Below are 25,652 nucleotides of genomic sequence, written 5' to 3'. Positions count from 1 at the left end.
GTAGGACGGGGATGAAAAGTCTGTGAAAAAAAGAGGCCATGCCTTGTTGACTTTGAATAATCAGGTGTGTAACTCCATAGTAAAATCAAAAACAGAAAAAACAACTTGCGCTGAATAAATCTGAATTTAATAGAACATAGATTTACAACAATAAAATACATAATCATTTGCTTAGACCATCATCATCAAACATACTACAAGTGACTGTATTTTTCAGTAACCACTTACTGCAAGTGTGTGATACACATCATCAGCTGTCCGGCCTGCGAGATCGAGAGCTGCGTACGTGTCGTCTTTTGCACTCGGCCCAGCGGTCTGCAGAGAGGAGGGGAGGAGAACGTGAGCAGGTTCGGCTGAAGATCTTTACAGTAAGAGTTTATTATGAACAAAGAAATCACCTGATGGATATTTCTGTAATAACTCACCTGATAGTCACCATCATCTTCCTTTTTCTTCTTTCTCTTGCATCTGCTCACACAAAGTCAGATATTTATTCAATTCAGTTCAGTTTATTTCTAGAGCACATTTAAAACAGCAGAATCGGATCAAAGTGCTGTACAGCTGAGAGGAATTGAGGTCAAAAAGGCACATCAACATTACAGCACAAGACAGGGTAATATAAAACAAAACACACAAAGATAATAAAATATACAAAGTATAAATCTCATTAAAATGACTAATTAAACACATGACTTAAAAAACAAGGCTTAGATACAGTCATATGCCAAAGAGAAAAGATGGATCTTAAGACAAGATTTAAATTCTTCAGTAGTTGAAACAGATCAGGTAGTGTATTCGACAGTCTAGAGGCAGCTACTGAGAACGCACAGTCACCCTTGTATTTTAATCGTGAACAAATTTATCCATCAGAAACATCTTAAGAGGAATTAGTGATGAATTTATCAGAATAAATATTCTCACCTCAGCCAGAAGAGTGCAGAGAGAAGAGCTGCAAGCCCAAAAAGTCCAACTCCAACAGCCACATACACAATCAAAGAACCATGAAGGAAACCTACCCACACACACACACACACACACACACACACACACAGGAAGAGCAGAAATGAAAAGATTTTTTAAAAAGAAAATCCATAGTGTATGATGTATAACAGAGCAGAGATCAAACATGGACGTATAATCATCGCTCTCACCGTTTAAAGTGACGGACACTGCAGCTGATCTCTCAGAGCCGTGTTTATTCTGAGCCTCGCAGTAGTACTGTCCACTCTGTAGAGCTCTGTAACTCTGTCCAGATCCTACAGGTGATGATTCTTTCTCCTTAAACCAGGTGTAGATCTCCACAGGTGGGTTAGCATCACTGCTGCAGGTCAGAGTCACTGAACTGCCCTCCACTATCTCACCAGAGGAGCTGATGGACACTGAGACGTTCTTTGGAGGATCTAGACAGTTCCATGATAAGAGTGAGGAAATCAGTTCATGATCATAATGTTTTTCTTGATTCCTTTACTTTCATTAAATATCATGTGCTTCATCATCTATTGAGTTACACAATATATAAGAAAAGATAAATAAAGCTCACATCCGACGCTGAGAGTTTTAGCAGGAGAGGGGAGATGTTCATATCCTCTTACAGCACAGCTATAACTGCCTGCATCCTCACTGCTGACCCGCTGCAGGTGGACTTCATTGCTCTTGGTGGTCTTTGTGGATAAACCACGTCTGTTTTTGTACCAGATGAATGTGGGATCAGTCAGACTGCAGGTGGTTTTACAGGTCAGAACGGCTGATTGTCCCTCTGTCACTTCTGCAGGAGCGATCACCTGAAGATCTTAAACAATGAGAGAAACATTAATCTGCTTCAGTGAATAATCTACCAGCTCGTTTCCCTCAATCAGTCCTTCACAGTTTTTATGCAGATAAAGAAAATAAACTCTGTGTTTTCCTCAACCATCAGTAAAGCTAAACGTTGTCAAACAAACAAATAAACAAACAAACAAACAAATAAATAAAAAGTAGCCCCTGATTTACTAAATGTGTGTGTGTGCGCAATAACAATGGGAAATTGACAATTTTGGGTTTGAATATGAGATTTGGAAGTTTTCTATGTAATAACTAGTAAAAACTAGTGGGCGGAGTCAATGCAAATAAAATAATTTAGCACCTACAGTGTGAGTTATTGTCTTATAGAAATAAAAAACTGGTTTAAAATTCTCACAGTAAAGTTTTAGATTAGATATTCACCACAATTTTAATCATATCTACCTTATTAACAGAAATATGCTAACATCTATACTCTTTCATTTTTCCTTCATATTGTGGTTTCAAGTTTTCAGCACATCATATGACTTTTTATTGACATTATACTCGACCTGTAATTACACATACATGCAGCTCATATTAAATATAAAACCAACTTTATTCCAGAAATATAATCTTAATTCTGAAAATCTTTCTTACTGACATTATTTCTAGGAACTGAACATAAAGTCTGTATAAATATATATTTTTCCTTTAAGTGGTGAACATGGGATTATATAGACATGTATTTATACCAAAGTCAGAATTTTTAAATTGCTTAAAACTTGTTAGTCTTCAATTTAATCAGTTTTTATTACATGCTAATATAATAAATTCATCTTTTGTGTTCTCTCTACTACATTACCCATCAGCCCCTGCATGTCACGTCACCCTCAGCTGTGTCTCATTATGCCTTCTTACGCTATTTAAGTTCTGGTGGTTGTGTGTTTCTTGGTCAGGCTTTTTGTTGTAGTTGTTGTTGTTCACCCATGTTGCAGGTTGTTTCTTGGCTTATAGTCTTGTTTTGGTTATTTGTTAGTGTATGACTTGTTAATTTAATAAAACGTCTGCACTTGCATCCACCTCAGCTACCCATTCCTGACATGATGAAGCTGTTATAATGATTATGTAATTATCTTCTTAAGCTCTGACTGGCACTTTTTGTTTAGCTGTTTATGTATTTGTTTTTGTTTTGTTTGTTTTAGCACTTTAATAAACTGTAATTAACATTTAATTCTGTCTTCTGAAATTTCATTTTCCATTTCTGATCTAACAGCTAATGAGAAAATGTAACACACAGAAACTTTTGTAAATCACCTGTAAAACAAGCAGCAATGTTCAATTTATCAGATCCACAACAAAACTAGTGTCTAAGTTTGTAATCTTAGTAAATCAAAGCTTATAAGTGTTTAATTTTAAAAAATAATAATAATTCAATAAGAACATGCTAGAGAGCTTCATTAATCTGGTACAAAACTCTCACACTCCTGTGTCTAAAGAGAGATTATGGCCTGAGTGATATATGTAGAAAATAAGATGATTTTATTTACCTGTAACAGTGAGTGTAACTCCGGGTTCACCGAGCCACCTTTCTTTTTCTTCGTTTGTTCTGATTCTGAAGCAGTACATGTGTTCATCTGTTTTCTTCACGTCTCTCAGTCTGAGGGAGAAGTGATTCTGTTCATCTCCTAAATACTCCACTCTGTCTGAGTAACCTGATTCCTTAAGCAGATCAGTCGGCTCTATACCGTGAGCTGGGTTTATTAACCAAAACCTGTTCATCACTGTAAGACCTGTTGGGTGTGTGTAAGAGCCGTTCATAAACACTGTAGATCCTTTTATAGCACAGAGATTTAGTTGGCTGTATTTCACACTCCATTCATTCCCAAGAGCTCCTGAAGCATGATACATGAAAGAGGTGATTAGAGGTCATTATCCTGAGCCCCATAAAACACTGAGTTAGCTTACAGCTTCACTTCTGTTTTCTGGAACTCCAGGTTGGAGAAATAAAACCAGTTCTTTACCACTGGAAGAAAACCGTGTGCAGGATTTGGACATAGCAGTGTGTTCTAAATTCAGAGCTCGTAATGTGGAATTAACATTTAACAGCATCCACTACTATTCAGTCATAACTTACGTCTGTTTTTCTTTAAATCCAGTGTCACTGATAGACAAATTGTAACAAGAATATTTCACCTGGACTTCAGGTTTTGGGGGCAGAAGATGATGTTATTGTTTATTCCATTTTATATCTTACTAAGAGTTGAGTTAAGCACACACACATCAGTATTCAGACCTCAGATTTAACTGCAGACTAAAACACTATTCACACGTTATGTGAGGGTTATGCACGGGGGGCGGAGTTTTTCAAAAACAGAGGCGTGTCTTAGTTAAACGTGATTCTGACCTTGAACTTAATCCCATTTTTCTCACGTAATATCAGCTCAAGGGAGGAGCAGTGTTATATTTATAATGTTACAATTATAACAAGTATCAAAATATACTGGTGGTTAAAGTTGTATTTATTGTCTCTGGGGTGTGTAGTTGTGATGATGTTAATGTGTGACTCACCTGAGATCATGAACAGAAAGATCAGATAAAGTGGAGAAGCCATTTTGAGGGACATCATTGCTGGAAAGCTTCTATAGAAAAAAAAAGGAAAACCTATAAAATTTGCTTATAATAAGTCACAACAACAACATACAACCTACTAAGCTGTTAATCCTCCTTTTCTTTGGAGAAATAATTAAGTAATAACATACAATTATCACAGCATCCATCAGAAGTCTTTCATTAGCTGAGGGATTATTTATTTTAATACCACAGTGCAGCTGAATTCTGGTTTCTGATTGGTCAGAAGGTGTTGATTAATTCTCTATAATTAATCAACACCTTGTACAGTGAACGCTTCACATAAATGGATTAAACAAATGACTATAATCATTGATATGGTGAAGTTTTCTGTAAGGAGAAATTTATTCAGTGGAAGGAGTCTCCAGTGTCAGAGCTTTGTAATAGTAAGAGGTAAAGCTGTAACTTTAAGTTTTCTGACATCATCAGGACAGAGAAGTTTATGCTTTACATTACACAGAACATTAAATATAACATTAAACAGGAAAAAGTATGATGTTTATGACAAATATTCACAAGCCACAAAAGAAAACCTGTACATGAATTCACTGTTACCAAATCTACTCAGAGAAGCTCACACATGCTTAAAACATTGCTTACTTGCCATGCACTAATCTGCATAGTCTTAGAATTGTCATTATTTGCATATCAGAATCTGAGAATTGAAGGAGAAATGTTTTGGAAAGATATCTAAAGTAGAATAGTACACAAAAATCACATATATTTTACAAACCAGGATGCTTTAAAACAAAAAGATGCAGTGCTATCAGTTAAGATAAAAAATTGTCTAAAAAGAGAATAATTATGTAGATTTATTACTTGTGCATGAAGCTAAGTAAATATTTCAAGTTTAAATAGTGCATGCACTCGTGGGACAAACAGCAGTGATGATTGATTCGTGGTCTCACTGGTTCATAAGTTTCAATATTGTCACCAATAAACTCAATTAAACAGCAGAAGATTTAATCAGAAACTAAGGATGGAAAGAGCAGGTATATAGAAGACAAACTGAACATGAAATTCTAGCTGTATGAAACACATTTGATAAATGAATAGAGCTACATGTATTGGCCCCGATGGCCTTCCACACTACATCACCACAGTACCACCTACAGCCACAGCTACATAATCAGCCTTTCTCCTCTCTGCTCCTGGAGTACTCCTGCTCTACTAATGTCAGTGTTTTCCCTTTTCCCAACACACCTGATTCAACTCATCAGATAATTAACAAAGCAGACGTGAGTGTGTTAAAGCAGGAAAATGCTATATAAGATAACATTACTCCTGTAGCAGGACTCAGAAACATGACAATAGGCGTGGGCCACATGACCAAAATATCAAATCACACTTCATAATATACATGAAGACATTTTCAGGGTACACAATATGTATCACTATATAAACACTTGCTAAGGAACTGTCAGCAAAATAACAAAAAAAAAAAAGAAACTGTTTTAGAAACTACACTTACTACGGCCTATCAGTCAGTCTGTGTGTTACCATGGCAACATGCAGCCTTGGCTTCTTTGGGATCTATTTCTATCGACGGAGCAAAAATAACCCAAATATTTGGCCATATTGTGTCTGCCATGTCAGTTACTTGATATTAATGTCTTATTAATAGAATTGTCACACTTGCAATCGTGCTGTTTATCTGTGGCCTCGTGCCTACGGCCACATCACAGCCACGCCCATATTCAGTTTAACAGTTTAACACATTCTTGCTCATGTCTTATTGCTTAATTGACTTTAAAAATAATTATTTATCATTAAAAGTAAGGAAATAAAAAATATTAGTAAAAAATTGCAACATTTTGCCATTTTAAATATCCAATACAAATATTTTAACATCGAGTTTGAAATTATTATAAAAAGAACACAAAAAGCCACAATTATCACAGACACAATTCATCATGAAATCAGTATTATATCCATAATTCCCAGCACAGATAAGCGATCGGTAAAATCGATAAAAGTTGCCAAAAGTCACGTAGTTCCCAATTTAACAGCACAAACTACAACCGTGTTGGAAAAACAACACTGAGCCTCTCTCTGGTCAGGAAATGTACATATACTGAGGAAATTTAGTAAAATATTAAACATTAATGTTTTCTTACTGTGCCTTCTCGACCTTCATGTCCAGCAACCAAACTACGACTAAAGAAAAGCGTGAGAGAAAGAGTGTGTGGTTAAGAGGTGTTGCTGATGTGTGTGAAAACACGCCTTTTTGTTTCCTCTTTATTGCTCCCTAAATGTATTTTTAAGAAACCCTAAGAGACTAGCACTGAAGCAGAGAGTTTTCGCCTCGAGTAGGATGAAGTCATTTTTGGGTAATGTGCTGCGTGCTTGTGCATTTATTACCTCAGATGTTTCATACAAAAGCAAATTAATTACAATAGATTACTTTTTATTAATTAAGCCAAAAAACTTTACTAGCATTTTCAAACATGTGTTACTGCATCAGCAAGACTGTCTTTGCACCAGAGTAAAAACTGTGCATGCATTGTGTACAGTACATTTTAACACATCAGTCCAATGTGTGAATGAATCAACCCATTGCCATGCCAACTGAGGAAATGAAACAACACCCCAAACCACAAAACACACACTACACAATGTTTAAAACTGTCTGTTTTATTTTTAAAATGAGTACTTTATAGATATTATGAGTATTTATCTAATTGTGTGGTATATTTTATCTTTCTGTCTTTCTTAGACTTTCTATCCTTCCTAATGTGATACAACAAGCATTAGGTATTTTTATCATCTATATTTAAATTACGAAGTAAGCCAATACCCTTTATAAATAAACAGCTTAGCTCATTGCTTGAAAATGATCTAATGCTGATGCTAATCTTTGCTAACGCTAATCTTTGCTAATGCTAACTCTAGTTGAAATCTACTCTAGGGGCCTCCGTACATCCTGGGGCAGATCTCTGTGAACATGGGCAGGAATGGGGTCAGCTCAGGGAGTAAAAAAAAAAAAATTATTCAAATGTTGAACCAGCTACTTAACCTTTAGACTCTGGACTAATGCAGCTTTAACAGGAAGTGTTGGTGTTGACTTGTCCTGTAGTGCAGTACCGCTGCTCTGCCACAAGGGGCAGTCATGAGTTACTTTTCTAAACACTAATCTCACATTTCAATCCTGTCTTCAATGCCTCCCTTCATCACTCTGAAGTGTGTATTACCTACATCACACGGGTGTCAGTGTGTAGTGTGGAGAAGATTTATAATATAATATTGAATATAATAGAAGAATACCGAAAGTAATACTGAATATTGCATCAGTATAAGTTTAGGATGTTGTGAAAGGAAAAAGCTCCCAATTCCTGAGAAGACAGATTTTTATTTAATAGTGATTGAATGTATTATGAAATGAAAGTTTCTGTTTGTGTAAGCAGAACTCAGAATAAATGTGTGTAAAGTAGCTCTTTCCACATGACTGAGTGAAATGAACTCAACAGCTCCTCCTTCAGGCCAAAGGAGTCACAGCAGGAGATGGTCATAGAGAGAAACACATTAACCCAGTGTTAGTTATGGCTTTACACGACTGTAAACACTGATACACACCGGCATGATGAAGTAAAAAAAAAAAAGTAGGTGGTCATTTATCATACACACTTCAAGTAAATGACCTCATTTAAAGACACACTGCACCAGTGTATACGTGATAAACATTATACACAATTATCCATAACATTAAAACCACCTGCCTAATATTATGTAGTTCCCCCTTGTGCTGCCAAAACATCTCTGACCTGTCGAGGCATGGACTCCACAAGACTTCTGAAGGTGTGCTGTGGTATCTGGAACAAGATGTTAGCAGCAAATCCTTTAAGTCCTGTAAGGGGCCTCCATGGATCAGACTTGTTTGTCCAGCCCATCACAGATGCTCGATCAGATTGAGATCTGGGGAATTTGGAGGCCAAGTCAACACCTTGAACTCTTTGACATGTTTCATAAACTTTTCCTGAACAATTTTTGCAGTGTGGCAGGGCGCATTATCCTGCTGAAAGATGCCACTGCCATTACGGAATACAGTTGCCATGAAATATTGTACTTGGTCTGCAAAAATGATTATGCACGTGGTCCGTTTCAAAGAAACATCCATATGAATGCCAGAACCCAAAGCATCACACTGACTCTGCCGGCTTGTCTTCTTCCCATAGTGCATCCTGGTGCCATCTCTTCCCAAGGTAAGCAATGCACACGCACCCAGCCATCTACATGATGGAAAAGAAAACTTGATTCATCAGACCAGGCCACCTTCTTCTATTGCTTGATGGTCCAGTTCTGAGGCTCACATGCCCATTTAAGGTGCTTTTGGTGGTGGACAGGGGTCAGCATGGGCACTCTGAGAGGTCTGCAGCTACGCATCCCCATATGCAGCAAGTTGCTATGCACTGTGTGTTCTGACACCTTTCTATCAGAGCCAGCATTAACTTTTTTCAGCAATTTGTGCAACAGTAGCTGTTCTGTGGGATCAGACCAGATGGACTAACCTTCGCTCCCCACGCACATCAATGAGACGTCCATGACCCTGTCACTGGTTCACTGGTTGCCCTTCCTTGGACTACTTTGGTACACACTAACCACTGCATACTGGGAACACCCCACAAGACCTGCCGTGACCTGACCCAGTCATTCAGCCATCACAATGTGGCCCTTGTCAAAGTCACTCAGATTCTGACGCTTGCCCATTTTTCCTTCTTCCAACACATCAACTTCTAGAATTGACTGTTCAATTCAATTCAATTCAGTTCAATTTGTATAGCGCTTTTAACAATGGACATTGTCACAAAGCAGCTTTCCAGAAATAAATCCATTCAAATTGAATTAAATGATAATAAATTGTAAATATGTGAATTTATCCCTAACGAGCAATCCAGAGGAGACGGTGGCAAGGAAAAATTCCCTGAGACGATATGAAGAAACCTTGAGAGAACCAGGCTCAAAAGGGAACCCATCCTCATCTGGGTGCTAACAGATAGTGCAATTATAAATAAATCCCTTCTACAACTGTGTACTACATGGACAAATAGTGCAATTGTGCATCCAGCAAATTCATTAGAGTTTTCACATGAAGTCTGGTTTGTTAAACCTATTCACTGTCCACTGACGGAGACCTGAGTGTTCACTTGCTGTCTACTATATCCCATTGTAACAAGATAATCAATGTGAGTCACTTCATCTGTCATTGAGTTTAATGTTATGGCTGATTGGTGTATATTTATGTGTTTCACTGAATCCTGTAAGTCTTATTGAGGATGAGGCTTCTTTTTTAACATCCTGAGATACAAATAAAGAAATAAAATAGAAAACACAAAATAGACATAAAATAACAGACATAAACTAGCAAAAGTAATATTTACAATAAAATATACTAAAGCTTGTGATTAAATATTTAAATATGCTACTACATATGTAATAAACATAATGATGGTAAATTATCATAAATATATTACAAAATATAACTGTTATAAACTTATAAATGAGCAAAAGCATTTATTATCATATAGCATGTTGCATGTAACTGTCGTCGCTATTCCGTCATGTTGGTTGCTTTCCCAGACTTTGTAAGGAAGCAATTTTTGAAACTGGAGTTTATGAATTTTAATTGAATACTCATGCTTTAGACGGAAGCTCTTTGGATTAAAGATTTTTTCTGGAATTATATTGATGTTTAACCTGGATTTTTAACTAGGATGCAGAGTTCATAATGAGTCCTTCACATATCCAAACTGTGAATGGCAGCTAACAGTTCTGACAAATATTTACACTTTACACAATATTCTGCAGTTCTGTTGTTTAAACTTGTCATTATTTGAGTTCTTATCGATTTCATAAAGCAAGTGTCCAGAAGACATCAGAAGGTATGAAGACAGCTTTACACTGTATGATTTTCAGCCCGATTTTGCTGACACAGACAAAACTTACACGTGAGCTGAGACCGGAGGTCTTACAACGCATAATGTGACACGCTCACCAGCATATGATTAAGTGCAACTGGTCTGGCAGGATGAGATCTCTTAAAGCACTGCTGAAATCTCACAGTGTAAAACCAGCTTAATTTACAAATTAGCCATCGACGTTTCTAGAAGCTTTCCACTGACCAGGTGGGAGCTGTGGTGAGGTTGAATAAATGGGTGAATGTTGATTAATTCACTCTGCTGTAGATCACAGTGGGATCCTCAGCATTGGAAGGCCTGCAGAAAGAGAATAAATGATCAGAGTAAGATCCAGCAGAAGATCATTTCCAGCTCTGTTGGAGTGGAGGAAATAGACAGGCTCCTCTCACCTGTAGTCAGCACCGGTGTGAGTAAATCTAATACTAGCGTACTGAACCTCCTTGTCCTCAGAGCCAGAAGCTTTCAGAGCAGAACTCTCAGCGCTCCCGGGGTCACTGGCACTCCGGCATACAACTCTGGCATACAGGACTTCATCCTGATTGGCCGAAGCTGAATCAGGTACAGTGTTGATTGGATTTGTCATTGCTACATTGGCATAAATATTATCCTGAGGTGGGAGAACATGACATCACAGAGGAGTGAAAATGGTGAACATCTAACTTCACACCACAGGACTGCTGAATTCTAGATTGTGATTGGTCAGAAGGTGTTTATTAATTTTCCATAATAGGAGCTCTGTTACTTGTTATAATGCATTATCTGATGTCAGAACTGATTTTTTTTTTCGATTTTATTAACTTTAAGAGATAGAAAAAAGAGAGGCTGGATAAATATGTATGACACGATCTTTATTAAAAATTAATTGTTGGTAAATTGGTATAAGAGGAATAAAGCAGTTGGTAACAGTAACTCCTCTTCATCACACCACCTCACTGTTGATTGTTCTACTAAAACAGCAACACACTGTAGTGTTTAAATGGCGATATAAATACACAGCTCAACAATTAAATCTGTAATAAATATGTACATTTATTTACCTGTTTTAAACTTTGCTCTGCTGTTGACCCAATTCTTTTATTTTTCCTGTTGAAAAAGTGTATTAAACAAATTAATAAACAACATATCAACATTGAATGACATATGTGAAATACATTAGTCCTGACTCTAACACTAAACATTCATAAACTTGTGCAGTTAAAAACAGGAGTGTTTACTAGTAAACTATTCATACAGAGCTGGACAACAGACAATTCTGTAAAAAAAAAAAATCAGACAATGAGCAAACTATAGTTTTTACAATATGGTAAAAAAAAAAATCTTGTATTTTCTTACCTTATAAACAAGAAGGCGACAATCAGACAAACACACACAAACACAACAGCCCCAACACCTGCGTACACACCTAAGCTCTGAGACCCTGTGTGGACGATGATGTGATAATGATTCAGTGTTAAATATTTATCAGTGTGATTCTGAGTTATAGATTTACATCATCGTACTCACCGTTTAAAGTGACGGACACTGCAGCTGATCTGTTAGAGCCGTGTTTATTCTGAGCCTCGCAGTAGTACTGTCCACTCTGTAGAGCTCTGTAACTCTGTCCAGATCCTATAGGTGACGATTCATTCCCCTTAAACCAGGTGTAGTTCTCCACAGGTGGATTAGCATCACTGCTGCAGGTCAGAGTCACTGAACTGCCCTCCACTATCTCACCAGAGGAGTTGATGGACACTGAGACGTTCTTTGGAGGATCTAAAATGGGTAGGGAAGTGAGACTTTAAATCTGTGATAATTTTATCTCTTATTGGCCGGGAGGAGATCTTCAGCTTTAACTTACACAGAACATTCAGAGTTACACCGATGGAGTCCTGATGTCCGACTTCATTACTGCACTTGCACTTGTACTCTCCGCTGTCCTCAGTGCTGATGTTGGAGATGTTGTAGGTCTTTCCTTTTCCTACTGATGTCGTCCCCTTAAACCAGGTGTAGGTCTCGACAGGTGGGTTAGCATCACTGCTGCAGGTCAGAGTCACTGAACTGCCCTCCACTATCTCACCAGAGGAGCTGATGGACACTGAGACGTTCTTTGGAGGATCTACAGCAAAGCAAATTCAAAACAGTATTTGGTACTATTAGGTGCACAAACAAATCAAGTAAAAATACTGTACTTAAATAATGAATTCAAAGTAATGAATTAACACCTGCACATCTCTTTAGCTCATCAGGAAGAAATGGATTGTATACAGCAACAACCTCTGAGTCATTTGCACTTCCCAACAAAATGTAAATAAATATTTATATGATCAAAACAATTAGAAGGGTGCATACTGTAATTTAAAAATTAATTAAAAGGTCCATCGCCTCTACTAATGTTTTTAACATTGCAAAAAATCTAAAGGTGAATGATTGGTGAGTGAGTATTTAAACATGGTTAAATAATGAATATATTAGTTGAGTTGGTTTTACATTTTTATTTAACTTTTACAAGCTGTACGTTTCTTTTTTTTTTTTTTTTTTTAGACTGATATGTTCTTTGGGGACTCTAAATGTTGTCACTGAACTGCCCTCCACTATCTTACCAGAGGAGATGATGGACACTGAGACGTTCTTTGGAGGATCTAGAGAGCTCCATGATAAGAGTGAGGAAAGCAGTTCATGATCATAATCAATGTTTATTTATTTATTTTTTTTGTACTTTCATCAAAACTTGAACACAATGTGATTTCTAACCATTTTCAGCAATAAATAAATAAACAATTAAACTAGCTGGTTTAGATGTTCCTAAGCCAAAAAAAAGATAAAGGCTTTGTTCTAATTACCACCCTATTTCACTAATCAACACGGGTATTAAAATCATCAGCAATTACATTAGCTTCTATAATTGCATCAGTTATCTCATCTCATTCATCCAGATCAAACAGGCTTCAATCTTGGCCATTCCAAGATTTTAGTAATGTGATGTAAATATTGTTAATGTCACTTAATAGTGTGCCTTATATACTTGTTTTATTATTTTATTTCATGTTTGTGGAGAAATTTATTAAAAAGATACGCATGTATGTGAGTATATAGTAGCTAAAACATCTAGTTCATGTGTGCATGGAATTTGACAACCTGTGAGGAATTTTTTTTTTTTTATTTTTGCCCCATTTTCTACCTAATTTAGTCATTCCCATCTGTCAGCCATCCCTCCCGTATCACATGCCAGCTACCAACCAGGGAGGATGAAGACTAACACATGCTTCCTCTGAGGCATGTGAAGGCCGTCGACTGCAGCTTTTTGAACTGCTGCTGTTCATGCAATGTCAGGCAGCGTAACTCTCTCAGAGGAAAGCGCTGTCTACCCACTTCTGCATGCAAGAGCTCACAGACGCCCATGATTGGCTAGTATCATTGTGATTGATAGGAGAGAGAGAGTAATCCCCTCCCTCCCCGAGAGCATGGCCAGTTTTGCTCTCTTGGACTCCTGGCCAAGAACATCTGTGGCATCATCAAGCCTGCACCGTCAAGCTGCCTAAAATCAGTCAGCAATAATGCAGCTACACCACCTGTATTTCACTAGATGCAGAAAAAGCTTCTGACCGAGTAAACGGGACTTACCTTCTTGCTGCACTCTAAACAGTTGTTTTTGCGAAATCATTTCTTAGTTGGATCAGAGCAATTCATCACTCACCCAGGGCCATGAGGGACCAGGCAAGGATGTCCACTCTCTCCATCTCTTTTTGCTTTATGAATAGAACCATTAGCTGCAGCAATACGTCATGACAGCGTCACAGGTATGAAAACGAATAATCTGACTCATTATATAAATCTGTATACAGATTACAGTGTGTTGCCAGGAAGAAGGTATGGTGCCCGTAAGGGAGGTGCAGAAGAACCAAAGGGTCCTAAGGATCACACACTCTGGGAACTGTCTGGGGTGCTCTATGCTCTGGACCTTATACCGCACCCTCCATGTGGACACAGCAGTTCTGTCAGCAGCAGCTACTTCAGCAGAACTACACATTGCTTACTAGCTAAAGGTACCGTATCAATGCATGCTCCCCAGCAACCCTAACCTCTGTCTCCTCCTGACTGCTGTGGTGAACACATGGGTCAGTGCACTGCAGAAATGGTGTGACTAAAGACAGCCTCTTAGTCATGGGGAAAGGACAACACTCTGAAACAGTACAGGAACAGGTCTCTGATATCTAACCCCCAAGCTCCAGCTCAGACAAACAACCGCCTCCTGCCCCCAACACCCCCTTCTTGCCTCTGAGGAGAGTCAGATGAATACAAAGGCAGAGGATATTGAGATATGCTGGAAAAACACTGGGTGGATCTGATGAAAGACCTGATAAAGCAAATACACAAACGCAAAAAGCTAGCTCTTCAGCTTAGTGGTAAAGCCATGCAATCCTCATCACCTCGTCTGTTTTTTTGTTTTTATGAGCCACACTAACATTATGACTCAGTCATTCATTGAAATACATCAATGCCCCGCCCCCACCCCAGTTTTTAGTTTTACAATATATAAGAAAAGATAAGTAAAGCTCACATCTGACGCTGAGGGTTTGTGCAGGAGAGGGGAGATGTTCATATCCTCTTACAGCACAGCTATAACTGCCTGCATCCTCACTGCTGACCCGCTGCAGGTGGACTTCATTGCTCTTGGTGGTCTTTGTGGTTAAACCACGGCTGTTTTTGTACCAGATGAATGTGGGATCAGTCAGACTGCAGGTGGTTTTACAGGTCAGAATGGCTGATTGTCCCTCTGTCACTTCTGCAGGAGCGATTACCTGAAGATCTTAAACAACGAGAGAAACATTAAATCAGGAAAGCTCTCCCGAAGCAAGTAAAACATCTACTTATAAAATTCTGCTCTCTCAAAGTGTTTTTCTATCTAATAATATTCATTTCATTATTATTTTCAGTGGTTCTAACCTTCTCAACTATGGAGGCTAGTAATTTTCCCCCAAGCACCTATCATTCAATTCATTTTAGTAAGAACATGTTAGTGATCTTCATTAATCTGGTACAAAACTCTCACACTCCTGTATCTAAAGAGAGATTATGGTCTGAGTGATATATGTAGAAAATAAGATGATTTTATTTACCTGTAACAGTGAGTGTAACTCCAGGAAAACCCAGGAATCTTTCTTTTTCTTCGTTTGTTATGATTCTGAAGCAGTACTTGTGTTCATCTGTTTTCTTCACGTCACTCAGTCTGAGGGAGAAGTGTTTCTGTTCATTTCCTAAATACTCCACTCTGTCTGAGTAACCTGATTCATTACGCAGATCAGTCGGCTCTATACCTGGAACTGGGTTTATTAACCAAAACCTGTTCTCCACTTTAAGACGTGTTGGGTGTGTGTAAGTGCCGTTCATAAAAACTGTAGATCCTTTTATAGCACAGAGATTTAGTTGGCTGTATTTCACACTCCATTCATTCCCAAGAGCTCCTGAAACATGATACATGAAAGAGGTGATTAGAGGTCATTATCCTGAGCCCCATAAAACACTGAGTTAGCTTACAGCTTCCCTTCTGTCCTCTGGAACTCGGGGTTGGAGAAATAAAAACAATTTTATATTGGTATGTCACTACATTATGCCTTCCACACTCATTATTCAGCAGCACATAAAATAGCACTGGATTAGGATGTTTCTCCTCCAATGTCCTCTGAGCAAAAAAAAAAAAAATAAATCTTAACAAATATTGATAGTTAAATATGTATTTATTGTGTCCAGTGTGTGTGACTGAGAATGTAAACATATGACTCACCTGTCATCAAGAGGAGAAAGATCAGACAAAACAGAGAAGCTGTTTTAAGGGACATCATTCTTCTATAATGATTCTATATGCAACTAAGAACAAAAAATTAAATTACACCAAGTTAAAAAAAAACACCATACATGCTAGTAAGCAGTTAAACCTTTCTTTAGATAAAATGATATGTGACTATGTGAGGAGATGTTTATTTATGGAAGGAGTCTCCAGTGTCAGTGCACTGTAACAGTCAGAGGTAAAGCTGTAACTAAGTTTTCCAACATCTTCAGGACAGAGGAGTTTACGCTTTGCGGTTTCTTAGTAACGTGACAAGCTGTGTTTCTTTTGCATTATTAACTTCAAGAGAGAGAAAAAAGAGAGGCTGGTGAAGGAACGACTGTTTATAGCAGCTATAATGTAAGTGAGAACAGGAACTGGTTTCATGACTTTCCACAACATAAACTGTAACTATAAACAGATAGAAAAGTTGGCAAATTGCTGTACTATAAGAGGAAAAAAAAAAAAAAAACATGGCGACGTGCTGTTGTGGGAAAATAATCAACTTCAGGGTGGTGACAGTAACTTTGTTTCTTCACACCACTCCATCACTCAGTAGTTTACACCACACACAGTGTTTCATTTCCTACACAATAATCACACTATATTCTAATAATATTAGGACCACTCTAAGTATTTAGAGAAATTTTAATTATTCACAACAGTCAAACATTCACAAGCTACAAATGAAAACCTGTGCATGAATTCACTGATACCAGCTCTAGTCAAAGCAGCTAATGCATGATTAAAGTGTGCTTAATTGCCATGCACTTATCATCGCTCATCAGTCAGTTTCATTTGCCCCATACAATTTTGTAAAGTGCTGTGTCCAGTGGTAGCTGGTGGTGATATTAGATGGCACGGCTAAAATCTATCAATAGCTCAACAATTAAACTATTAGGGTTAATCAACACATTGCATTCTGAGGTCTCATTAATAAAATAATAATAATAATAATAATAATAATAATAATAATAATAATAATAATAATTAAAGCTGCAATTGGGGGGGGGTGGCAAGCAGCCAGACTCGATGAGCCGTACATTTACAGATGCTCTACAATTGTTGCCTAAGCAATCACAGGAAAGCAGAGAGAACTCCAGGCAAAGGGATTCAAGTATTTAAACCATGAAAAATCATTTGATAACTTTTGTAAGGCATGAAACAAGTTTCAATCAATTTCAAATTGGCAAACAGGAAGTATTCTTGGAATTCAGACACTGATAAGCATTCACTTCAGCTTACCCTAGGGAATTATAAGAATGCAGAACTGTGAATGTAGAACTGTGAAATTCTTAAAATGAAATTAGGTCATTATACTTTTGGGGACATTAGGGTGAGGTCCTAAAGATCAAGTCTCATGACAATATGCAAATGTCTTACTGAGATACAGCTTATCATCCTGTTTGATGCATTTGCCAGTCTGTTATGGGAGAACAGTTTTGAATATCAAAGTTCCATTGAAAGTTTTTGTTTAGACAGGTCTCAAGATGATGTGAGCCAAAGTTGGTGAAGATTGGACAAAATTTGGTGGAGAAGTAGCAAAAATGGCATTTTTTAGCATGTTATTGTAAGTTTTGACTAGTACGTGGCACTGGCATGACATTTGTTGCATAGCTTCAAGTCCTGGCCCTGAAGATGCTTACCAAGATTTGTGTCAGTGTGCAAAGTTGTTTTTGAGACACAGTCTCACTTCCTGTTTGGCAGCTTCGCTGTCAGATCCATTGGACCATTACGGGCAAACCGTTTGGAATATCAAAATTCTTTTGATAAATTTTGTGAGGCTGACTCTGAAGATGACAGATGCCAAATCTGGTGATGATTGGATAAATTTTGTAGGAGGAATGGCAAAAGTTTCAGTTTTTGAAAAACCGAAGATGGCGGAACATCGAATTAGGCGGATTTTAAATTTTGGACACATGGTTCAAAAGTTATGACCATAAATTATGGTCATAACAAATTTCACAACTTTTTACCAGACTGTTCAATGGGCTGCCAAAGACACCTTAGCCAGAAGAAGAAGAAGAAGAAGAAGAAGAAGAAAAGGTAAAATAACAATACGGCGTCAACGCACCTTTGGTGCCTGGCGCCTTAATAATAATAATAATAGTAACAATAATAATAATAATAATCATCATCATCATCATCCTGTAAGTTGCGTTGGGTGTTTGTAACTGAGACTGAGTCTGTAACATGTCTACTGATGACGTATTACCAAAAACATCACCGAAACAGGCTTAAAGATTATAGCTCAAATTACGCTCAAATGTGATCTGCATCATTTTTACTATTTTAAATAATCTGTACAAACATTTAAATATGTAATCTTCTGCCTGCAGAGTGCCTACTGGACCCTCATGTGCAATGGCCAAATAAAGAAAAGTGTGAGAGAAAGTGTGTGTGCTTAAGATGTGTTGCTGATGTTATTTTGCATAAACACTCCATAATGTTTACTTTTTTCTGAATTAGTCACTTCAACAGAATGCTGCATTTTATCACATCTGCATAATTTATCACAATATTAGACTAATGACCGCTCATTTAGTAACTATAAAACATGAAACTTTTTTCTTACCTTGCCTACTTGACCCTCATATGCAACAGCAGACAGAGAATAAAACAAAACGTGAGAGAAAGAGTGTGTGATTAAGACGTGTTGCTGATGTTTTACACATCATTTTGTTTCCTCTTTTCGCTGAAGCAGTCACTTTTTCTGAAATGGAGAAAATACTCAGACAAAGATACAGAGAAAAATCCACTTTTTTTTCCTCTACTCAAGTAAAATGCAATCTCAAAATAAACACGCTCAAAATATTGAAAACACTCCTAAAAGATTAGCATATTCTCATGATTAGCACTGAAGCAGAACGTTTTCAGAGCTGCTTTTTGACTCGACTGTGATGGTCATTTGCATTTTTGTTTGTAAATGAGCAGCTGCTCTGCAGCTTAATGCTTGAATGATATCCTCTGCTCAGAAGGGCTCTTGCAACAGACTTTTCACCATTTCCTTCTTCTCCTATGCAAAAATACCTTTGTGTAAATGTGACTTCAGTGATGAAGTTAACTGTGGATTTACATTGCCAGTTCTAGTCAAAGCACAGATCTATTAAAGGAGCTGCATTTATTTACTGATTTACACTTCACCCTCTCAAAAGCCCTCTCAGCATTACACAACTATTACTCTGGAAGAACTGAAGCAGCACTGGAGCACATTTTTAACCTCGAATTAGGCCGAGAAAAGAGACCGCTTAGCATGTGACCATTTATAAAGCTAACATGGTGGTTAATGTTTCCATGTGCATGATGCTAACATGCCCAGCACATCCTGTATGTAAACCTGTTAACTGGCACTAGTGATGCATCGCTCATGAACAATTCGGCTCTTTGATTCGACTCTTTTAGCTGAACGTTAAGTCAACTTGAATACCTGATCCACTTTTTTACTTCTTCTTGTAGTAAAATTGAATAAAAATGTCTGCATGGAAACCTTTTTTCAACATGTGAAATGCTGATTAGCATGATTTAGTCTTCAGTAACAGCTTTATCCTGTTCAAGGTTGTGGTGATGTTTGGTGTTGCTTTACTTAGTTTTATCAAATAAAACTTTTATTTCCAAAGCATGGGTGTCCTCTGTCGCCATGTTTATGATTTAATATAGTGCTGAATCATGTGACGTACATCCCACACATCATTTATTCAGAAAACCTATTGTAACTGTCAAAATATCACAAACTTTGTCCAGTTTAGAGCCTTTGAGAGCTGAAAGAGTCGACTCTGATCAGTCAGCTGAGCCAAACCACTTAAATGAGCAGAAATTTGCTTCATTAACTGGAGTTATTTTTGTATTGTGTACTCGTGCAGCTTCAGGACATCACTGTAGAATTGTAAGCCCTTTTTTGCCCCATCACATCAACCTAAACTCACTCAACTATCAAATCCTCCTCTAGAGGGTAGTGTAGCTCTGCTGTGTGTGGAACGGAGCAGTGGACATCTTTAACTCCAGCTGTTACACTCCATAAAAATAAAACAAGCAGCTGCATATTCACAAACAACAGCAACCTGTGAGCTCTTATGTTGACGTGCAATGAAGAGTGATGAGTGAACTGCGTTTGTCTGATCACATAACAGTCTCGATCAGATTTACAGAGTGGTATGAAATGCTTCATGTGATTTACGCTGATGATGTTGTTAGACTCCTCTCCATCTGGTGTTCAGTCAGAAGAAAACATGTTATCTTTCTTACTAATAATTTTTTTTCCCCGCATATATTTCTGATGGTTTTTATATTTCAATATATTTCTTTGTTGTGTTTTGCCCAAATTCATTTCTTTATCTGTGCTGGTGCTCTGTACACAGTTCAAATCACTGGAATCACCTGATTTATGATCTGTAGCCCAGAAACCCCACAGCAGCCTGCAGCTGGACGCACTACAATAACAGATGCACTTCATCATTCTGACCACCAGGTGTCACTATCACACACTGAGGTGAAAATATTTGAGTAATGAACTCTGGCTGCTATCACTAGTTACTTTTATACTTATATTTTTTATAAAGTGGAATTTCAAGCATTTTTTCAGCACTTTACAGGAAATATTCAGAAGGTGTTGATTAATTTTCTATAACAGCAGCTCTGGTAATAGTAGTAGTAGTAGTAGTAGTAGTGACTTGTATGATGCTCCAGTAGCACCCTGAAGTTGATTATTTTCCTAACAACAATTAGCCAACAATGACCATTTTTCAGTGTGTGTGTGTGTGTTGTAGTTAATAGAAATAAAATAAGTTCCTGTATTCAGCAGTTCTATGGTTGAGCAGGAAAAAGTGAAAGAATATATTACAGTTTCTAGTTTTAGATTTAGTCTTTTTTTAATCCATCTTGGCTCAACATCTTACCGTCCAGAACTGTGAAGATGACCTCAGTGTACACATCACTACTCACTCTGTCCTCTGCACACTAGTTATTATAATGAACAGTTATGAGCTACAAAAAAATGAAAATTAGAATCACTGAAGATGAACAACTGACAACGTGTGGTTTGGTTTAAGGAAGTGAAGATGCCCTACTTTTACATTGGGTTAATCAAGTGAAACAACAGAGCCTCTCTTTCTCACCACACACGGCTCTGTGCTGGTTGGCTCTCCCTCTCTGGCTTGTTACGGGAGGCTCTGAAGGCACACAAAAGACACACATAAGTAAACTAAGGCTAATAACACACAGGTGATAAGCATTACGCATTACCTATCGGTTCGACACGCCTTCTCTCTGTCCACAGCCGACGCTTGACCACGCCCCTGCTGCCACAGTGTGTTGATTTACTCTTTACTTTTATATATTTATCCCACAACAGTGTTAAAATCTGGATTCTGATTGGTCAGAAGGCCTTGATTAATTTTCTATAACAGCAGACCTGAGAGAACGCACAGTTTTTGGGCTCTGTACAGAATATTTAACTTGCTGCAGGTTCAAACTTGAACAAAGGGTCTCTGTTTTTCATCTGGTAAATTAATGTACAATCCATTGTAAACATTTCCTTTGTACAGTTTCATGCTTTGTTTTTACTTGTGTGTTTTAATAATATCTCATTTTATGGCTGCTTCACTGGTTTGTTGATGTGTGTGCAAATGTCACATTGACTTACAAGTTGTGAATTGGGAACAGGATAGTTCTGAATGGAAACGCACATGTACATGTACACGTGAACATAATAAGAATGTGGTTAAAACTGCATCTTTATTTAAACACATACAATGTTTAAATGATATGATAACATGATAATGATTATTTATATGCAATCACAGAAATGCCTCTGCCTTCAGCACCACTTTTTAAGCATCTTGCGTCTGGTGTTTATTTTATGTTTTATGTATTGCTGGGTTAATAGCAAAGAGCAAAATTGAAGTTTTTCATTTTAAATGAACAAACAAACAAACAAAATAATCATATTTTTATCTGTGCGGTATTCAGTAATCAAGCACTTTTTTAGATAAACCCGTGAAGGAAGCTGTTATGGTTTTCCTGCAGAAACAGAAGTGAGTGAAGAGGCCAAAATTTACCAAAAAACAAAAAAAAACAAAAACGAAACAATCAAGATGCAGGAAAAATTACAGCCAGTTTTAGTAAACCTGAGAGAAGTGATATAGATTTAAAGGTAAAGAGGTATAATACTAAATACTGATTTGGTTTACTTTTATACAGTCTATTTCTCTTTAATAATACATTATATGTCAGATTTCTTCATGTGTGCTTAAGAATTTTAACCAGTGCTTTAAATAAATAAATAAATAAATAAATAAAGTTTTTCATATTTTAGTATATTGATTATAGACAGTAATATGAACCAAAACCAGCTGGGTGTGTGAACATATTCTTTTCAGATGGTCCTATTTAAGAAGAAGAGATGTAGATGCAAACACAGCTACTATTTAGCTAAGTAAATGCACAAGTCAGTGGAAATATCCTATAAATTACAAGTGTGTGTGTGTGTGTGTGTGTGTGTGTGTGTGTGTGGTTTGTCATAAATATGAACACCATCATCAAGCCTCTAGATGCTTACCAAAAACACTCAGAGACTCAAACAATGAAATCAATGAATCTCAATAAAAAAGCAGTTACAGTGACAAACTAATTAATTGACTAATTATTAACACTATTTTATAATACAATATCTGCAACTATAATTATGGCCTTATGAAATAAAAATCATTATTATTATTATTATTATTATTATTATTATTATTATTATTGTTTTTAATCACAGGGTCCTTATATAGTTAACAGGGTTTTAGCTCAATGGTGCTCTTAGTCCCTGAACTAGTGAACTTGCATGAGGATGTGTTTTTGATAGAAACTGCAAAGTACTAGATAAGTGCATCTGATAGATACTGTATATGTAAATATAAATGCAAATGAGTATATAAATTATTCTCTTGTAGAAAGATGTTTTATTACAAGGTTGATTTTCCTGCTACTTTGAGGTTACATAGTGACAGAATGAAGAACAACTAGAAAGAGAGTGTGTGAGAGGAGGTGTTTTGTGGGTTTGTGTATGTATGTATGTATGTGTATGTATGTGTATGTGTGTGTGTGTGTGCGTGTGTGTGTGTGTTTGTGTGTGTGCGTGTGTGGGTGTGTGTGTGTTTGGGTGGGTATGTGTGTGTGTGTGTGAAAAAATTTTTTTTGGCTAATTTTACTATCCGGTTGAACAAAAAACACTAATTTCTGAGTTTGCCTTGCTTTCAGTATTTGATTCCAATGTGGCCAAAGATCCCATGTCTGTATTTAACTAGACAACATATAAACTGGAGAAAAGTGGTTTGAAATTTTGCATTTGAAGTAAGACTGTAACAACTAATCTTCAAAATTGATCAAATTTGCTCATTAAAATAATTGGCAATGAATTTAATTCATAATTCATAAAAATAGTTTGTTGTTAAAAATATGTACATTAATAAAAAATAAAATTGTAGCATTTTTCAGCACCAATGAACCAGATTCCTATTAAAAATATGAGTTCAAGCTTTGGATTCAAATCCACACACCAAATATGACAGCAAGCAAATGAATTTAGCAAAATGAATGTTTCAGTTAGTGAGACAGCCAGTGGATATTTGCTTTTATGGATACACTGTATGCCTTCTATGAATTTGGCTTGTCTGAATTGAAGAAACTGTTTCAGTGATTCCTACACATTAACAGGATGTTGTGTCAGAGGTGCACTTTATTGCTTCTGGACAACTTATGTTGTTTTTTATGGTATTACATAAATAAAATTGACATTGTCATTGACATTGACAAATGTCAGTAATATTGTAATTAGTATAACTCAACAATTCAAGGAAAAAGTCAATAGATTAATCCAAAAATAATAATCATAGATAGATAGATTTCTGAGAGAAGTGGTTTCGGTAAAGGTAGAGGAAGTTTGCACTGGGAAGCTAATTTGACTATCCTGCTGAACAGAAACAAATCAAGTAAAGGGTCTGGGGAAGAGGGAGGGGGGTGAGTGTCTGTGTGTGGACACATTAACATGGTGTGGTGTCAGAGATGCACTTTATGGCTTATTGTCAAAGATGCAAACACATTGGAGACCAGACTGAACTCCCTAAAGCAGTGTTTTTTAAACTGGACCCTAGACAGTCCACATTTTTGTTGAATCTATGGTACTGATGTGTTGGGGAGCTGGGGGGAGAGCTATAGCATGTACAACCTGAGTTCTCAGAGAAGCGACTGGGAAACACGAACAACAAGTCAGATTACTCAGACTAATTCCATCCAAAATAATGTTAATGTGTGTAGTATTTCCTTCTATACCTCAGGAAAAATGCTTCAGTGATTTTGAATGAAATGCTTCAATACACAGGATAGTTTCATGAGGTGAGTATGAACAGGAGTGAAACTAATCTAATAGATCTAGAAATCATAGTCTTTTTAAACTAAAAATGACAGACAAGGAGATGAATTATGAACTATGAATTAACTTGAACTAGAGGAATCATTAACATTATTGAAGTTCAGTATTCTATGGGGCATACTGGGACTGTATTCAAGGAAGAACTAGAAAATACAATGTGAGAGCACTGAAGGACTGAAATCATTCATTAATTCATTCTTTCATTCAATTTCCTTCCATTTTTCATGGTGGGAGTCAGGGTGGCAACAAGCCGAGGAGGTCAGTCCAGGCTTCTCCATCCATAGCTACAGATTATAGCTCCTCCTAGGGGATCCCAAGATGTTCCTGGGTCAACTGTGAGATATAATCTCTCCAGCAGGTCCTGGGTCTGCCCCAGGGTCTCCAGTGGGATGTGCCTGATACAGATCTACTGGGAGCTGACTAAGAGGCATCCTTGCAAAATTCCCAAATCATCTCAAATGGCCCCTCTCAATTCAGAGGAGCAGGAGCTCTTCTCTGAGGTTATAGGGTGAGGATCTTCTCTGTCAAGCTTCGCACCATATAATAAAGTATAAGCCCACAAACCCTGCAGAGAAACCTGATTTGAACTGCTTGTACTCATGACCTTTTTCTTTAGGTCACTACGCACAGCTTGTGACCATAGGTGAAGACAGGGACGTAGACTGATTGCCCGCAAACTGAGCTCCTGCTTCCCCACACAGACTGGCATACCGACTGAAACACTGGTGCAGCTGATATGATCCATTTGTCAATCTCACATACCATCACTCACGAAAAAGATCTTAACGTACTTAAAGTCCTCCACCATAGGCAAGTTCTCTCCCCTCACCTGAAGGGAGAATACCACTCTTTCCTGTGGGAGAACCATAGCCTCAGACTTGAAGATGATGATTTTCATCCCAGCAGTGAAACGGTCAAGTGTGTGTTTGTGTCAGAGGACCAGTTCAGAAGGTGCTAAAAACATTATCTGCCAATAACAGGGATGTTACCTCCATACTGGACACAGGCAAGGACTGTGGCATGAGTATTTTTCCCCATTTTTCTTCTTACATTTGGTCACCTGCTAATTTCCACACACTTCAGAGACACATGAAGCCAGCCAAATTTTCTCTCTTTACTCCCTGAAAATCATTTGCAG

At 37.4% G+C, this 25,652-nt stretch overlaps 1 protein-coding gene across 1 annotated transcript in view; it reads right to left on the bottom strand.

The window, feature by feature from the left end:
* The window catches only part of LOC113537676 (sialoadhesin-like), a 48,290-nt gene extending 22,878 nt beyond the window's left edge, over window positions 1-25,412 (bottom strand). Inside the window, exons 1-11 of the mRNA XM_053229672.1 lie at window positions 25,277-25,412; window positions 21,216-21,269; window positions 15,398-15,742; window positions 14,839-15,087; window positions 12,139-12,396; window positions 11,791-12,053; window positions 10,691-10,908; window positions 4,330-4,400; window positions 3,309-3,653; window positions 1,541-1,789; window positions 1,152-1,400 (exon numbers count right to left, since the gene is read on the bottom strand). Coding sequence (XP_053085647.1) covers window positions 1,152-1,400; window positions 1,541-1,789; window positions 3,309-3,653; window positions 4,330-4,400; window positions 10,691-10,908; window positions 11,791-12,053; window positions 12,139-12,396; window positions 14,839-15,087; window positions 15,398-15,742; window positions 21,216-21,269; window positions 25,277-25,412 — 2,437 coding nt within the window. The remainder of the gene's footprint in view (window positions 1-1,151; window positions 1,401-1,540; window positions 1,790-3,308; window positions 3,654-4,329; window positions 4,401-10,690; window positions 10,909-11,790; window positions 12,054-12,138; window positions 12,397-14,838; window positions 15,088-15,397; window positions 15,743-21,215; window positions 21,270-25,276) is intronic.
* Window positions 25,413-25,652: the final 240 nt, after the last annotated feature.

This window comes from Pangasianodon hypophthalmus, chromosome 26 (assembly GCF_027358585.1).
Source record: "Pangasianodon hypophthalmus isolate fPanHyp1 chromosome 26, fPanHyp1.pri, whole genome shotgun sequence".
NCBI lineage: Eukaryota > Metazoa > Chordata > Actinopteri > Siluriformes > Pangasiidae > Pangasianodon > Pangasianodon hypophthalmus.
The sequence above is the reverse complement of the archived record's forward strand: the minus strand, read 5'-3'. Positions and strand labels throughout refer to the sequence as shown.